General features: G+C 44.3%; 1 protein-coding gene across 1 annotated transcript in view; it reads right to left on the bottom strand.

The window, feature by feature from the left end:
* LOC126418926 (glucose dehydrogenase [FAD, quinone]-like) overlaps positions 1-17730 on the bottom strand; it is a 669636-nt gene that overhangs the window by 272370 nt on the left and 379536 nt on the right. Inside the window, exons 5-6 of the mRNA XM_050085953.1 lie at positions 12868-13011; positions 8280-8411 (exon numbers count right to left, since the gene is read on the bottom strand). Of these exons, the coding sequence (XP_049941910.1) occupies positions 8280-8411; positions 12868-13011 (276 nt within the window). The remainder of the gene's footprint in view (positions 1-8279; positions 8412-12867; positions 13012-17730) is intronic.

The raw sequence follows: 17730 nt of genomic DNA, 5'->3' as shown, positions 1-17730 counted from the left end.
ACTCACTGCTTAGCTATGGTATTCTTTCTTGGGGAACAAATCCACAAAATATGACCATAATTTTCAAACTCCAGAAAAGAACCGTAAGAATAATAACCAAAAACAGTAGTCGAGCTCATTGTATGATCTGTTCAAAACACTGGGGATTTTAACTGCTCTGTGTGAATACATTTACCAGTCAGGTGTACACATCAAAAATAACATTGGTAATTACTGCACATACAGCTCTGTCCATGACCATGGTCCAAGAACTTGACTCAATTTACATTTACCAAGAAAAAAATAAACATATAACTCAAAACAGCGTTTTCTACCAAGGAATAAAACTGTACAATAAATTACCAAACGAGATTAAAGAAATTGCAAAAATACACTTATTTAAAAAGGCAGCTAAAACGTACCTGTTATGCAATACATTTTATACACTGAAGGATTACTTAGATAAAACAGAGTGGGGATTTGGTAAAAAAAGGAATGTTACACAAGTAAAAAATAACAATGATTGTAAAACATCCATAACACCTTCACATTATGTTTTTTCCTTCTGTTTTCCTTTTCTAGAAAAACTTACCACCAAGATATGTATAGAACAATACTAATACCGCTTCCTCTTTCTGAGTTCAACATCTCACGCATTATAGAGGGATGCTGACTCAGTTTTTCAGGATAGCAAATGGGAAGTTGTGGAACAGAAAATGGCCCAGACATGACCAGTGTGTGTGTGTGTGTGTGTGTGTGTGTGTGTGTGTGTGTGTAGTGAGTGAAGTGTTATGAAACAATATGTCTATAGTGTGTGCAGTGACTGATAGTGAGATGTGAGTGAACAGTGTGGCATTACATTATTTAATAAGTTATTTGTAAAAGAAGTATTGTATTTCAGGAGTAAATCTAATGATTGTCTCTAACTAGAAGTCTGTAAATATATATGTATACGAATTAGCTTATTTTAAATTGGTCTAAACTTGTAAATACTTTGACATGTCCTATATCCTTGTAGAAAGGGATCTACGGATGTATAAAGCTACTGCTACTACTACTACTACTACTACTACTACTACATAGTTGTAGTAGTAGCCTGGAAAAGAACCTCATGTTTAAAAGTATTTGGCGGAATAGGATAAAAAAATAACGCGTGCATTAATGTTAACAGTAATCATTTACGCGTATCCTGTAAACTGGCTCGTTCTACATTATTTGATAAAAGAAGCGTTCAAATGATCTGTGGAACATGTGGTTGACTAACTAATCAGAAGTCAGGAACAGGGCTTTTTTTGCTAGTGGATACCAAGTGGTTGTCGATAATCATTATGATTCTGATGAAGATGGCGGTTTCTTGCAGCATATTCAAGAAACTTAGCTTTTTTTTTTTTAAATTAATATCCGTCTTACTTAATATGCGTCTGTTCTTAGAAGGATGGAGAGTACCTGTTACACCAAATGAGGCACAATACCATAGTTATTCGATATTTATACTACTCTTTCCTGCACGATTATCAGTTAAATTCAAGTGATATAATTTAAATTTACGGAACGAGGAATAGATCTTACTAATCAATTGTAACGATACGAATTTTCCTTAACTCTGTTGGTGGGGACAACATTTTTCTTATGAAGTGTCGGGGAGGACAGAATTTGGTTTTACAGTTCGATCAGCATATCTGACATACTACTTTGATGATCAAACTGCCCTACTTCTTCAGCTTTTGAACATAAACTACTGCTTGTACCTTCTATCATAATGTTTCCGAGACATACAGCGCCGCAAAAAGTGCTTATAGAATTTACGCTTACGCCTTCATACTTTCGCAGTGCTGCACTGTACGACAGCAGAGCCTGGCGGGTTGCCATACTGTTAGGCGTGCCAGTTCAGGGCACGGGAAGCAAAGCTTAAGCTATAACTTAGACGTCCACAGCTTCAACTACATTTCGCAAGCCTCCTTGCGGTCTGTGGAGGAGGATACTCCTGGTACAATTATCATTTCATCCCTTCCCTGTTTCATTGATGAATGGTGCGTGAAACATAACCAGCGATACGCTTCTATATGAGATCCAGTTTCACTGATTTTTTCACAGTGGTTGTTGTGCGAGAAATTTGTGGCCAGAACTAAATATAGCCCGACTCTTCTTCCAACATAGACTCTCAGAATGTCAACACTAAAACATCTCCACGATGCATAAAGCGTCTCCTGTAGTGTCTGCGACTGAAGTTTGTTGAGAATCTCCGAAACGTTCACGCGTCGAGTAAACGATCCCGTGACGGAGCACCCCGCTCTTTTTTGGATCTTCGTTGTCTCTTCTGTTAATCCGACCTGGTAAGAGTTGCTGACTGAAGAGCAATGCGCAAGTTTCGGTCTTACAAGAGTTTTGTAAGCCGCTTCTTTTGAACGAATAACATTCCTTGACCGATGGTCTTTGTAGTCTGGTCCCTTCAACCCCACAAACCACAATAACATTCCATGAGGATCGTCTGTCATGTGCTTTTTGCATCATTCGTTTTATGTGATCGTTACACTTTAGGTCACTCCTGGTGGCTACTCGTAGGTAGCTTATGGTTGTCACTGTTTCCAGCTATTTATCCCGAACAGGGTACTCGGACAGTAGCGGAACTTGAAACGTCTCAGTGGGGCCGTTCCATCAGGCTGTTGCCTCCAGTGACCTTGTGTCACCCACTTTTGTACACCGCAGGTTTGCTGATTAGGTCTTCAGCTACATCCGAAGGACTGAGTGATAGATATCAGACAAAATTTATGGTTCAAATGGCTCTGAGCACTATGGGACTTAACTTCTGAGGTCATCAGTCCCCTAGAACTTAGAACTACTTAAACCTAATTAACCTAAGGACATCACACACGTCCATGCCCGAGACAGGATGCAACCGTAGTGGTTGCGCGGTTCCAGACTGAAGCGCCTAGAACCGCTCGGCCGCAGCGGCAGGCGGTCGACTGCAAATCTCTGTTCCAATTTCCGGTTCTCTGCAGGTCTTCCTGAACATCGCTACAGCATTCTGGCGTTGCTACTGTCCAGAAAATGTTATACCCACATCGACCGATATGTTGTTAAATTTCGTCATACAGTGTAGAGAGGCTTACGCTACTGTACGAACGCAAGCAATTAGGATCGTTAGCAGTCCCCATCCCACAAAAGGACAAATGGTCACGGAGAGAGAGAATAGAGATGCGAGCAGGAGCCGTGTCGTACTGCAGCACACAGAACAAGCGATGGTGGACACTGTGAGGCTTGCCGGCAAATGCGTAACTTCGTTGATTAACACAAACATCAAAAAAAAAAAAGTTTTGCATCACCCCGGTTCCCAGAACTCCTGAAGATAGACGTTGACTGTGGGTATTGTATCACAGACACAGTCCCTTTGTCTGTTCAGAGATGTCACTAAACCCGCCCACGGTCGCAGGTTCGAATCCTGCCTCGGGCATGGATGTGTGTCATGTCCTTAGGTTAGTTAGGTTTAGGTAGTTCTAAGTTCTAGGGGACTGATGACCTCAGCAGTTAAGTCCCATAGAGCTCAGAGCCATTTTTTGAACCCGCCCAAAGATGTAAACAACCATGCATGACCAGCGCCTATTAGACGGAGGGGGTCCGACAGGGGTCCGACAGCTGATCAGTTCCAATAATTCGACCAGGAAGGAGGTACACGGCTTGCGTTGTCAGTAGTTCAACCATGCCTACACGGTCAATGCCGCGGTTCGATCGCATCCGCAATGTTACTTCGTACCAGGAAGGGCTCTCAGCAAGGGAATTGTCCAGGATTTCGGAGTGAACCAAAGCGATGTTGTTAGGACATGGAGGAGTTACAGAGACAAAGGAACTGTCGATGACATGCCTCGCTCAGGCAGCCCAAGGATTACTACTACAGTCGATGACCGCTACCTACAGATTCTGGCTCGGAGGAACCCTGACAGCAACGCCACAGGACGTTGTGTTACGATTCAAACTGTGCGCAATAGGCTGCATGATGCGCAACTTCACTCCCGACGTCCATGGCGAGGTCTATCTTTGCAACCACGGCACTATGCAGCGCGGTACAGATGGGCCCAACAACATGCCGAATGTACCGCTCACGATTGGCATCACGTTCTCTTCACCGATGAGTGTCGCATATGCCTTCAACCAGACAATCGTCGGAGACGTGTTTGGAGGCAACCCAGTCAGGCTGAACCCCTTAGACAGACTGCCTAGCGAGTGCAGCAAGTTGGAGGTTCACTGCTGTTTTGGGGTGACATTATGTGGGGCCGACGTACGCCGCTGGTGGTCATGGGAGGCGCCGTAACGGCTGTACGTGAATGCCATCCTCCGACCGACAGTGCAACATTCGTCCTCATGGACGACAATTCGCGTCGGCATCCTGCACATCTTGTGAATGACTTCCTTCGGGAAAACGACTTCGCTCGACTAGAGTGGCCAGCATGTACTCCAGACATGAACCCTATCGAACATGACTGGGATAAATTGAAAAGGGCTGTTTATGGACGACGTACCCACCAACCACTCTGAGGAATCTACGCCGAATTTCCGTTGAGCAGTGGTACAATCTGGACCAACAGTGCCTTGATGAACTTGTGGATAGTATGTCACGGCGAATACATGCATGCATCAATGCAAGAGGACGTGCTACTGTGTAATAGAGGTACCGGTGTGTACAGCAATCTGGACCACCACGTCTGAAGGTCTCGCTGTATGGTGGGACAACATGCAATATGTGGTTTTCATGAGCAATAAAAAGGGCGGAAATGATGTTTATGTTGATCTCTATTCCAGTTTTCTGTACAGGTTCCGGAACTCTCGGAACCGAGATGATCCAAAACTTGTGTATATTAACTATTTAAATGTTTATATACAACTCCAACTACACAGTCGACATTATACACACTGACAACTTCCGAACAGTGATCAGCAACTTCAAAATCAAGCCAACATTTCAATTAGAGTGTTATTTAGGACTGTCATTAAAGCGACCAATCAGAAACGCTTCCTACGGAGGCGGACGAGAAACGCCGAAACTAGCTCACTAGACTGTCTTCGACTAGATTCATGCTAACAACATGTAATCACTGCGAGGGATATTTCATATTTTGCAAAATAAGTTAGAGTATTAGTCAGCCTCTGGAAACGTTTATCAGGCAGTCACAGACTAGTTTTTGAAGAGGCATCACACATGTGTAGTAAACCGAATATGTTTTCGCGCAAAAGTAATTTAGTGAGTTAAAACTGCCTCGGAAAAATTTTATATCCAACTTCACTAGTGTCGGCTTCCAACTGCCGTAGCATTCGTGCGGAAATAATTGTATAATTTTGAAATGGCGCTCGATATGTGGTAACTGGAATCTGCGAACTTACATTCAAGTATTATGGTTAAACTGGCCAAAAACCTGTTTTTTCATTGATTTTTCTCTTAAAAAACAAGTTGGCATCGTATAGCTTCGAGATTTCCCGCTTGCCATGCCAGCATTCACAGTGAATTGTTTGCTCGTGTAGAGTCCGACTGGGATACTGAGACTGCTTTACAAGACACCAGGCAAGCAAACTTGGTGATGGTGAATTAGAGAACTTGCGAGTGTGCTAGACCACCTCATTACGAGTTGCTCAACGTAGCCCTCCACATGCAACAGTTCAAGAGGAACAATATGCGCTGGCAGTATGTGCGACATAATAACGTGTGACGGTAGGAATCCTCCTTACCTCACCCTAGTTAATTAATTAGTTAGGAAGGGGTAGAGACCGCTGCAACGTGAGTTTGACAGGTGAGAAAATCGGTTGTATGATTAAATGTTGTCATTAAATACGGAGCCAGGAAATGTTACTTTCTCTCCTTGATCTACTCTTTTTATAACGGTTTCATTTTGCAGTGAGACGTTCTGAGGTTCGGCAGCCGCCGTGCATTCTGCCTGCCACACTCATGAGATCAGGAAAAAAAGAAAAACCTTCCAAGCGATTTCATGCCTTCAGAAAAAAATTAATGATATTTCTGCTCCTTGAAAAATCATTCATGCTGAATACAACACTCAAATGTTCCCACTGAAAAGTCCTCAAATTTATCTCAATGGGGGTAACTGTATTTCAAGGGGTCACCTACACAATGAAAGTATAGATTAAAGTAAACAAATGTGATTAAACATATTCATAACATTTTCAATAATGACGGATCGCTTGTTCAAAGTCACGAAGTTCAGTGAGAAAAGTTAAATGGATCACTTATAATTAATCTAGTTTATTTCCTTGATGTATAGAATATTATCTGAGGTCAATGATACTCATAAAAAAGTAGTATTGTTGTAAGAACGGTATGATAAGAAAAACCTAGCTTGAAACTAAAAATCATGGAATCTTGACTCTCCACGATATGCCCGAAGAGTCACAAACTTAGGTGTGGAACGCAGTTAAATCGATTATAAACAAAAACTCTGCACGAAGAATATCGATTTATCAAACAAAACAATGGACTTGATTATTTGAATAACACACAAAATTACCATGGATAACACCCCAATTACATATAAGCGATTGAAATTAATACCAACGAAGACTGCTAGGAGTCGTGTAGATGGCGTTCCAATACGTCTGAGCAGATCACAAGAGCGATTAAAGGAAACTGTTGAATACTAAATACAACTCTGAACTAATACAAATGCAACGTAAGTTGCGACTTAAAGGTCACGCAAGATGTGAGCTGTTCACAGGTAAAAAGGACTGATCTGCTCCGAAACTGCGACACTTAAAACAGTAAACGCGTCGAAGTCTGCAGACCAGCGTCTTGGCGACCGAAAAGAAGACGTCGTGGACCCATACCGCGCTCCACCCTCTCTACAACCACACTCCTCCGCTCCAGAACACGTCCTCCCCGAGGGAAGAGTCTGTCACGATTACCACAGGATTTTTCTATCCAACACAAATCGCAGAGGAGAAACTGCCAAGATTCTTGCATCGCGCCCACTGTCTACTCCTTAGTTGTTTGAAGGTTGACACGCCGATTGCCATCTCGCCGATCATTTGAGGCTGCTGCTGGAACTTCCATAATACGAGAAGTTCTCGTGCGGCGGAAGCACAAAATGGCGGAGTCTCACACTTGATCTCCGTGCAGGAAGAGCAGATTCGTCACGCTTGCGAACACTTCCGGGGCTCAACGGAACTTCCTGACTTCAAACGGACGACAAAAAACTCTGACAGGCATCCTGTGAGGTCTTGGACTTCTGCAACCCTTGAGAAGCTTAGGGAAAGAGCCCTGTGTTCTGCAGCAACCAACCCTCCCAGGCCCTGTGCTGAGTCCCCTGACCTGTCTCACACGAAAGAAAAACACTGTAACTTGGCTTCAACAGTCACCACATGTGTCCATTCTCCCATCACAGTTAAGAACACACAGATATTTTCAGATGGACTAAAGATCGCGTGGTGACATTGTAAGGGATCCATGATCCCACGGACATAGATATTAGAATCCGATACCCAGGTCGATTGCAGACCGGAGTCGATTGTCGAGCGCTGCAGGAGGCAGTGAGACGAGTGTCGAGTGACAGGAAGTTACTGGAGAGACGGGCAAGAATGGTGATCGAGTGAGTAGTAAACACTAAATTCACCGGAGTATGACGAGTGAGGGCGTCCCCCAATCGGTTCCTTTATGTTGCGGTTGACCCTCACTAATACCGATTCGCGAGTGATATGAAACAGAGTGTGACGAGTGCCGAATTACGTGTTTCGCGTCATCCGCGTCGGCCAGCAGCAACCATGGATTGCAGTGAGGATTGTTGTGAATGTTAACCATCAGCATTGCTTGTGAAGGAGTACTTAAAATCAGCAACCAATAAAAAGATATAACCGTAATTAGACGTGTAAGACGAAGGTAGCAACTGCCTCAGAATTTGTGTGTTAGTAGAAAATAGAGATCAGTTTGTACATCGCAACCTTTCTGGTCCTTAATAATAGACAAACTTTCAATCATTCCACTATTCAGTCTCAGAACAGCCGCACTCGGTTGAAATACCCCCGAAACCATGGCAGAAAAACCGATGGACTATCATCCATTAAGCACACGGTCATATAATTATAATAATTAACTGTTTGGTGGCTTCGGTAAATTACGCAAAACCCAATAAAGGACAAAACGGTGGTGTTTAAACATGTAACAGCCCAGTTATGTTACAACATTTTTGAAGAAACGAATGTGTTTGTGTGTGTGTGTGTGGTTTTTTTTTGTGCGTGTATGTGAATGAGCGCGTGTGGGCGTGCGAAGTGACGCAGTGATTGAGTGGTGAGGACGACGGAGTACTCACGCGCAGGTGTTGGCTGGGCCCGATGCCGGACAGCATCAGCAGCTGTGGGTCGTTGAGGGTTCCCGCGGACAGGATGACCTCGCGGCGGGCCCGCACCTCCCTCACGGCCGGGGCGCGGCTCTTGCGGGCCACCTGCCACAGCAACACAACACTCAAATCATGACGTCACCTCTGGTCCAAAAGTCTGCGTATCCTAGAGGGAAGACTTACTGCGTTTCGTTACGTTCTATTAGTCATTTAATCCTCCTCGTCCCACACAGGGGCTGGCAGCGGCTCTCAGTGATAACGCAAGCGTTTGCCGTTTCATTCACCTTAATTAATAACAACTTAAAAGAGGGTTGCAATTTTCTCTGTTCCCAAGACGACACAGATAGACATTAAATAATATTATCCTCCTAGTGCAGAAATATTTCGGATTATTTTAATCTTGGCTTAACTTCTTAAAATTTATATTCGTTGTCAATAAGATGTTGATGATTGTTAGGGTAGTCACTTTTCATGAAGGAGAATGCTGTGAGCTTACATACTTCTGCTAAAACCCATTTGGCCATTGCCACCAGCTAGGTAGCGGCAACATAACAGATTCTGCAAAGTTTCCTCAAAAGTCGATTGTAAACTTACCTGAGCATTTAGTACCCATTATTTAGGCTGATAGCAGAAAATACTGTTAGTAGGCACTTTCAAAGTCGTGGCAGAGAAAATAAGACCCAGCAATTGAACTCCGCCTCACTGTTTTAAGTTTTCTGTAGCAGCAACTGTGGAACTTCCGCCCCGTAAAGTCGGAGTCCAGTACACTGTAATTCGTGCTAGATGCCGTAGAACAAACGTCTTTTATTGAGACCTCACGCACTCTCTAAGAGCATCTAATACGTAGGGTGGACAAAACAAAAGTAGCCCAGAAAGTATTTCATGCTCCTTCAGATAAGCAACCAACCTCACAAGTCACATGCACCATGTGCTGAAGGTGTAAGCTGGATTGTCTGTCTTGCATGAAATACTTTCCTTGCTGCTTTTATTTTGCCTATCCTTCGCTAACCTGAGAAAACCAATAATCATTCCTCTGGTTTCAGGCCAAACTTTTTGTTTGGTTTAGTAAATGTAAATCTTTCGCAAACTATACTTTACAGTTACTATCCAGAAATTATAGTTACATTACGGCCTTTCCTCTTTACTCACATACGCTATGATTAACTTCGATTAATCATTGTTACAGTTCACTGCTTGATTCACGCCTGTAACTAGGGTCACGCACAATGCTTTCGAGGCATTCCATTTGCTAGGGCAAGTGTGCTTGTTTTCCCGTGGGCGGCAGGTCAGGTGTTCAAGTGTGGAAGAGTGGACCCAAAACGATTAGTCTGTACTGTAGTAGGTCACTTACGTGGTGGTACAGTTACGAGCGTGCAGAAAACACCAGGTCGTACAGTTTGTGACGCTCTTGTGGGAAGACTGTCCGACGCAGAGAAAAAACAGCCAACACACTGATATGTGTTCATATTAAGGTACTACATGTATCAGTGTCTGCACTTATACCCGTTACAACTTGTGAATGTATTTGAGATGATCATTAAGCATTCTAACTGATAAACAGATACTTCGGATAATCTTGGTTTGCTTCTTTTCTGTTCATAAGCAACATGACATCGACGCACTGAAAGGATTTGTGTCAGTGTTATCGCCTTCACCGTGCGCAAAAACAATATAATGCCATCTTGTAAAAATACGCATATCTGTTAAAGCGCCTGCCAATAGCCACACCGCAACAACCGCTAGAGGCTAGTGACCTCATTCCCATGGTGTCAGACAAGCCCTGTATCAAGTACATTGTACTCAGTCACCGATAAAAATATCTGCACTCATACCCGTTGTTCCCTGTGTATGACGTCATGGAATGGCACTCTGGACAACAAACGAGTACAAGCTAAGTATATCCACAGGAGTTGTAGATTTGTGATCCTATGTTACTCACGGTGGCCCGATTTAATGCCGATTAAAATAAATAACAGGTATATCTCAGGTAACATCATCAGATTACGCGAGTTATCAGCATAATAACCAGATGGTTAATACTCTGTTATTTGTCCCTAACAATCTGGCGACCGAAATTCTGAACTATTTAGTATTATCGATAAACCATATTTATAAGTTTGCATAGAGGTAGACTCAAATAGCCTCACGACAACAACCGCTAGTGGCTAGTGAAGTCATTCCCATGGCGTCAGACAAATCCCACGTCAGAACGGCTTGTTCTTGCCACATATACTTGGAGGTACTACCCAACCTAGAAACATAACTGGAACAAAGTTTGTACAAACGCACTTGGCAGCTGGTGTCAAACAAGGGTGTTTATCGGTGATCGGTACGACCGCATAGCTATCCATGATACCACTTTTTTTTTATATTTTTATTTCTTAATGCTGACTGATGATCCACGTACCATATGCGAATATTAATAATAATAACACAGACAAATTTGAAAATTATGGGTCGTTTGGTCATCAAAAATTAGAATCGCTAGAAAAGTGTTTTGTTGCCTGCCTACATTCCTACAACTCTATTTCGCTCTGACACTTAACCCCGTTCAGTTCTAAATACTTTCATAACATTGCACTAGATTCTTAAAGCGCTCTGTGTAGCAGTTGTGACCGCCCTAGAACTGAACCACTTGATAACGGCGTTCTCAGTTTCATCATCACCTTCAAAATATTGTCAACCAAGCCGTTGTTCGAAGTTCAAAAACAGGTAATAGTCTCTAGAAGCGAAATTGATTCTGTAAGTGGGTGGCCCAGAAGTTCCAATCGGAAATGCTCATGCTTATCCTCGCCACGGGCGGCGGTGTGTGGATGCTCGTTTTGTTGGCTAGCCGTAATACTCACGGCAAGCACAGTTTGCGACATCCGATATGTTCCGTGACAATTGTCTAGAGACTGAAGCGACCAACGTGAAGAAATTCGTCAGTTAGAGCGCCAGTCGCCGCAAAGAACGCAGCCTTTGATTCACTTCATGACAATTTTCACGGTCTGGATATGAGCCTGGCACTTTCCTCTTCGTCGCACATATTTGTAGGGTCAGTTTTAAAGAGTCGACCCCATTCTCTAGGCTTTCCTTCAGTCATTTCTGTAAGCTCATACATTAAGCACAACTTCTATGAATTTGAGCAGTTGTAGGTCCTTTCTCATACAAACACAGGATAGTAAGACGTTCTCCGCAACTGGTGGTAGTGATCAAAATGACTACTTACACCAAATAAATTCCTCTGTAATTTCGTAAGAAATCAATAGCTGGCGTTGCGTTTGTATAACATGTACCTGAGTTGCCAGCATTGCCGGCCGCGGTGGTCTAGCGGTTCTGGCTCTGCACTCCGGAACCGCGGGACTGCTACGGTCGCAGGTTCGAATCCTGCCTCGGGCATGGGTGTGTGTGATGTCCTTAGGTTAGTTAGGTTTAAGTAGTTCTAAGTTCTAGGGGACTTATGACCTAAGATGTTGAGTCCCATAGTGCTCAGAGCCATTTGAACCATTTTTTTAGTTGCCAGCATTTCCGTATAAGATACGGGTCTTCACGTTTCGAAAACGCCTCGTAACAATAATATTCCACCATCAGGCACAGATAATAATCTGGAGGGTATGCAGCTCTACAGACACCAGAGTCGGCGTGGCTGCGAGCCTAGGGCAGAGATTGCGTGGGTTGCTCTAGCGTTGTAATGGAACCTATATACCGTGTGACAGCTCGTCGCTACTGAATATACAGTTTTAATGCAACTATTTTTCTAGAAATAGTGATACAGAGTAACTATGCTTTTATCCTACTTATTCGTTGGCAATGTTACATAAAATACAGATAAGGATGAATGATGGTGAAACTGTTTGCTAGTAGAAAATATTAAGTACTTCTACACATGCCTAGGAACGCAGGCGTTGGAGGCACGGCCACTAAATCAAGTACAAAAGATCTGTGTCGCATTATCAGCAGGTTACAACCATTTATTTCACACTGATGTCTCCTTAAAATTATCTTTGCGTGTGTCCAAGGTAATGAAACCTCTGGTCAGGAGTGCTGTAGGAAAAGCGCCAATACGACTGGACCGTCAAATAATAGATACGACTTCTCTAGCTAGATAAATTGTGCTTCGGCAACACATCGCTGGATTTCTCAATACATGGAGCCCACCAGGAGAACGTGGGATCTGCAGAACAGGTATAGGCCGATGATGACAGTAACGTGCTTTAGCGACCGTTCTATTAGTTTTTTCGGAGCCTAGAGAAACAGAAGGCAGAAACGCATCTCCAGCTTTCATCTTATCACAATCCTACTATCATTATAATGATATAGTTTTATCTACATTTTTACAATAATCTTTACATTATGTTACCAGTGTCGTTGTCATAGCATTGTCATCCTCTTATCACGATTTCAGCTTGTTATCAATATTATCACTGTATCATTATCGTTATTACTTATTGGTTTAGTAATTTTTCCTTGATGTTGATAATGACAACGGCATGAGCAACGATTTATGATCCAGCGGAGTGCTCGGCGGGATGGAGGTACAAGGTGTCTTATCTTGCTACAGTTTGTCATAGCGACTTACCTGCACACCCACGGCACGGCCGTTCTCCATGATGATCTTGAGGGCCCTGGTTCGCAGCCAGATGGTGAGGTTGCGTCGGCGGCGCACTTTGGACGACAAGAAGGCCTTGTTGCTGGAACACCGCTGCCCAGCTCGGGTTGTGCCCTGCGGAACGAGACGACAGACCAAGACGTCAATCTCTTATCGTAGAAGATGCAGCCGAGCGCTCAAAGTTACCTCAATATAAAGCTATAAACAGACGTCAGTCTTCCATCAAGCCATGAAGAGTGATGGTCCGCTCTGAAATCTCTAAACATATTTTCATTAGATGTGAAGTTCCCAATGCCAAACCGACCACAGTAGAATGGAACTTTGAAGAAAAACTGTTTTTAGTCTATGTAGAAGAACAAACGGTTTGTCACCTGCTACAGTTCAGAGTTGAAAACTTCGTCAGGGCCACATCATATGGTCGCGTTAGTTAAGTACTACATCCAAGTACTTTCAGATGTACCTCAATTCTGACACTTGTTGCAATCTTTAGCCGCATAATTTAAGCGTAAAAAGCGTGTATAAGCAATATCAACGAGTTCTATTGCTTTGTACAGGGCGACAAAGCGATCATTTTTCAAGATCTATTCCAATCCACCGTGATTTAATCACTTCACTCAAACGTAATGTACGAAGAACGTAGTGCAACACATTGGTGTGACCGCAAACGGAACAACAAGCTCTAACTGATATTCACAAACAATGAATCCAAAACATACACCTTTACTATATCACTGTACGTACAGCTAAACACAATACAGCAGTTAGTTCGGACAACAAATCGACGCACCATAATACTGATTCACTCGAGAAATTAATCTTCTCACTCTGTGTTTTAAGAATAAATACAGAGTTCTCTCGAAACGCCAAGTAAGAATAATAGATGATCGATTACTGTCCAACTTAGTTAACCACTAAGACTGAGTCCACCTAAGTTCTCCCTGAGAGGCCACCACATAATTTATTGTGCATTAGTGGCAGAGTCCAAGTAGGCAGTAATCGTGGGTGAGAGCAGAGGTCTCAAGCATACAGATGTGTTAGGTGCTGGCTGTTGATGTGTACCTTGGATTGCCCTGCATCTGTAACTAACTGGTTGGCTAGGTAACGGGCAGCTTCTTAAATGTACACCGAGTGGAAGGGTACTCGTTCTGTGCGTTGTGCCGTGCGTTCATACAGCGCGGTAGCCGCACGCAAGACGCGGCCACCGTCTTTAGTATCACCGAGTGTCAACTCTTCAGTGGCAGCAGCGTGGTATAATCCAAAGAGCTCACAGTAGGGGCGCCACAAGAGATGCAGAAGTCATACCGTTGGAGTCGACGGAGCCAATCTGGATGCAGCCCTACGTCGTCGCGACCCGGAACGTCAGCAATCTGGTGGGCCTCCTGGAGTACAGAGTACGTCTCCTCTCAATCGCAGACGCTGCTACTGTGATAGTGTTTGCTGGAGATGAACTTTGGATACGGATCTGGACACGAGTGATTCCGCCGAGTTATGTTTCACGTTCTTTTGAGAATAAATCTTCTAAGTTGTAATTAATTCCGACTTTCCATTGGTAGTTTGTACGTGAGACACAACACTCTCCTCCGGCAGACACGTGACTGCAACAGAGAAAATATTAGCCGCCGATGGTGATGCAGGCACCACAATTGGCTACGCGGCACCGCGGGTTTAGCACTGAGCCTTCCGTAGGATTGCCGGTTAACATATACTTATTTACTTGTGGAGTCTCTGACTGGCCATTAAAATTGCTACACCAAGAAGAAATGCAGATGATAAACAGGTATTCACTGGACAAATATATTATACTAGAACTGATACGTGATTACATTTTCACGCAATTTGAGTGCATAGAGCCTGAGGAATCAGTACCCAGAACAACCACCTCTCGCCGTAATAACGGCCTTGATACGCCTAGGCATTGAGTCAAACAGATCTTGGATGGCGTGTACAGGTACAGCTGCCCATGCAGCTTCCACACGATACCACACTTCATCAAGAGTAGTGACAGGCGTATTGTGATGAGCCAGTTGCTCGGAAACCCTTGACGAGACGTTTTCAGTTGTTGAGAGATCTGGAGAATGTGCTGGCCAGGGCAGCAGTCGAACATTTTCTGTATCCAGAAAGGCCCGTGCAGGACCTGCAACATGCGGTCGTGCATTATCCTGCTGAAATGTAGGGTTTCGCAGGGATCGAATGAAGGGTGGAGCCACGGGTCGTAACACATCTGAAATGTAACGTCCACTGTTCAAAGTGCCGTCAGTGCGAACAAGAGGTGACCGAACGTGTAACCAATGGCACCCCATACCATCACGCCGGGTGATACGCCAGTATGGCGATGACGAATACACGCTTCCAATATGCGTTCACAGCGATGTCGGCAAGCATGGATGCGACCATCATGATGCTGCAAACAGAACCTGGATTCATCCGAAAAAATGACGTTTTGCCATTCGTGCACCCAGGTTCCTCGTTGAGTACACCATCGCAGGCGCTCCTGTCTGTGATGCAGCGTCAAGGGTAACAGCAGCCATGGTCTCCTAGCTTATAGACCATGCTGCTGCAAACGTCGTCGAACTGTTCGTGCAGATGTTTTTTGTCTTGCAAAAGTCCCCATCTGTTGACACAGGGATCGAGACGTGGCTGCACGATCCGTTACAGCCATACGGATAAGATGCCTGTCATCTCGACTGCTAGTGATACGACGCCGTTGGGATCCAGCACGGCGTTCCCTACTACCCTCCTGAACCCAGCGATTCCATATTCTGCTAACAGTCATTGGATCGCGACCAGCGCGAGCAGCAATGTCGCGATACGATAAACCGCAATCGCGATAGGCTACAATCCGACCCTTATCAAAGTCGGAAACGTGATGGTATGCATTTCTCCTCTTACACGAGGCATCACAACAACGTTTCACCAGGAAACACCGGTCAACTGCTGTTTCTGCATGAGAAATCGGCTGGAAACGTTCCTCATGTCAGCACGTTGTAGGTGTCGCCACCGGCGCCAACCTTGTGTGAATGCTCTGGAAAACTACATATCACAGCACCTTCTTCCCGTCTGTTAAATTTCGCGTCTGTAGCACGTCATCTTCGTGGTGTAGCAACTTTAATGGCCAGTAATGTATTTACTTGCGGTGTCTCCGGCTGGTTACTATTTGCTGCTGCCGTACGCTAGCGAGTGTCATGATTTTGAACGTTGACGCCTGTTGGTGCGGCAACCCTTCAGCCTAAGACGTGATGAAGTATAGCAGACGCCCTAGAATACTGAACACAGCAACTTGTGTTTTGGGAAATATGGATCTGTAAACAATGCATGTGTTACCTTATTCTGTTTAAGGCAAATGTTTCAGCCAGATATTACCTTCTTTATGACTAGCGAATCTCCTCATCATAATTGTCTGTTACATGTTGCACAAATATTCGTTGAAACTCAGACGTCGATTGCACATAAATACAGATGTTTGCAGATATAAACCATTATCATTAGAGGAACAGACACATCTCTAGAATTTGAAGTCAGTGTCAATCAGTTTTAGGCGTTCGAGCCGGTGTACTTCTGTTGTCTGCCGTAATAACTACATACAGGACAGGACCCTGATATAAGCTGCCTGGCAAAAAGTTGCAGCACCCAGAAGGGAAGGAGGAAACGACATGGAATTTCATGGATATGTTATGTTGTTTCAGTAATTACAAAAATGGTTACAAGATCAAATCGAATTTACAAAGAACTTGGCAGTATGAGCCCACTTATTACAGTTACTGCATCAACTCTGGCCTGGATGCCTGCACTTACTCAGTTGCGAATAGTGTCATAAAGCTGTTGTGTTATCTCCTGCGGCAAAATGGCTCACAACTGTTCAAAAAATTGCTCTAAGCACTATGGGAGGTCGTCAGTCCCCTAGAACTTAGAACTACTTAAACCTAACCAACCTAAGGCCATCACACACATCCATGCCCGAGGCAGGACTCGAACCTGCGACCGTTGCAGCAGCTCGGTTCCGGACTGAAGCGCCTACAACCGCTCGGTCATAGCGGCCGGCTCTCTCAACTGTTGTACCTGCATACTGGCTCTGGGACAGCGTTGACGTCTGAGCTCTTCCCATAGGTGTACTATCGGGGACACATTTGAGGATCTTGCTGGTCACCGAAGTAACCCAGCATCAGCGAGATGCCATGTGTGGACGAGTTTTGTTCTGTTAAGAAATGGCACCACGATACCGTAGCGTGAGAAGAGTCACCTGAGGAAGCAGCTTGTCCGTGACGTGCCGTTGTGCCATTACAGTTCCTTCAGTCACTACTAGCCATGACTTTAAGTCATACTCGATGTCAGCCCACCCAATACCGCCAGAAGTAACACTGCTGTGCCTCTAAAAAGCATTGGAAATATAGACCTTTTCCCAGTCCGCCACCATATTCTGTGAGAATAGTCATCCAGGATAGCGCAGAACCACGATTCATCGCTGAACACTTTGAAATGCTATTCATGAACATTCTTCAAAGTCGTGGCACCTTTCCAAACGCAGCCGTTTGTATTGTGGTAATAACAGCAGGCTGCCCATGGGGCGGTAATTCCCTAATCCAGCTGCTGCTAGTCTGCAAGCAGTGACGCGTAATGCCACACAGTGTTGGAGGCAATTACTTGTTGTCAGATGGCAGGCACAGATGTGAATGATTTACGATGTGCTGGATGTTCAATACGGCGATCCTGCCTTATGGTGGGCAGACGTGGTCGACCGGAACGTTGACAAGTACCACCATCCTCAAGTTCAAATGCAGTCCCCGCAGTGAATTTAAAGTGCTATGACTGCGAATCGCGTGGTCCCAGCGCCGCTGC

The sequence above is a fragment of the Schistocerca serialis genome, chromosome 9 (genome assembly GCF_023864345.2).
Source record: "Schistocerca serialis cubense isolate TAMUIC-IGC-003099 chromosome 9, iqSchSeri2.2, whole genome shotgun sequence".
NCBI lineage: Eukaryota > Metazoa > Arthropoda > Insecta > Orthoptera > Acrididae > Schistocerca > Schistocerca serialis.
Note: the sequence above shows the minus strand (reverse complement) of the source record. Positions and strands in the feature narration are given on the sequence as shown.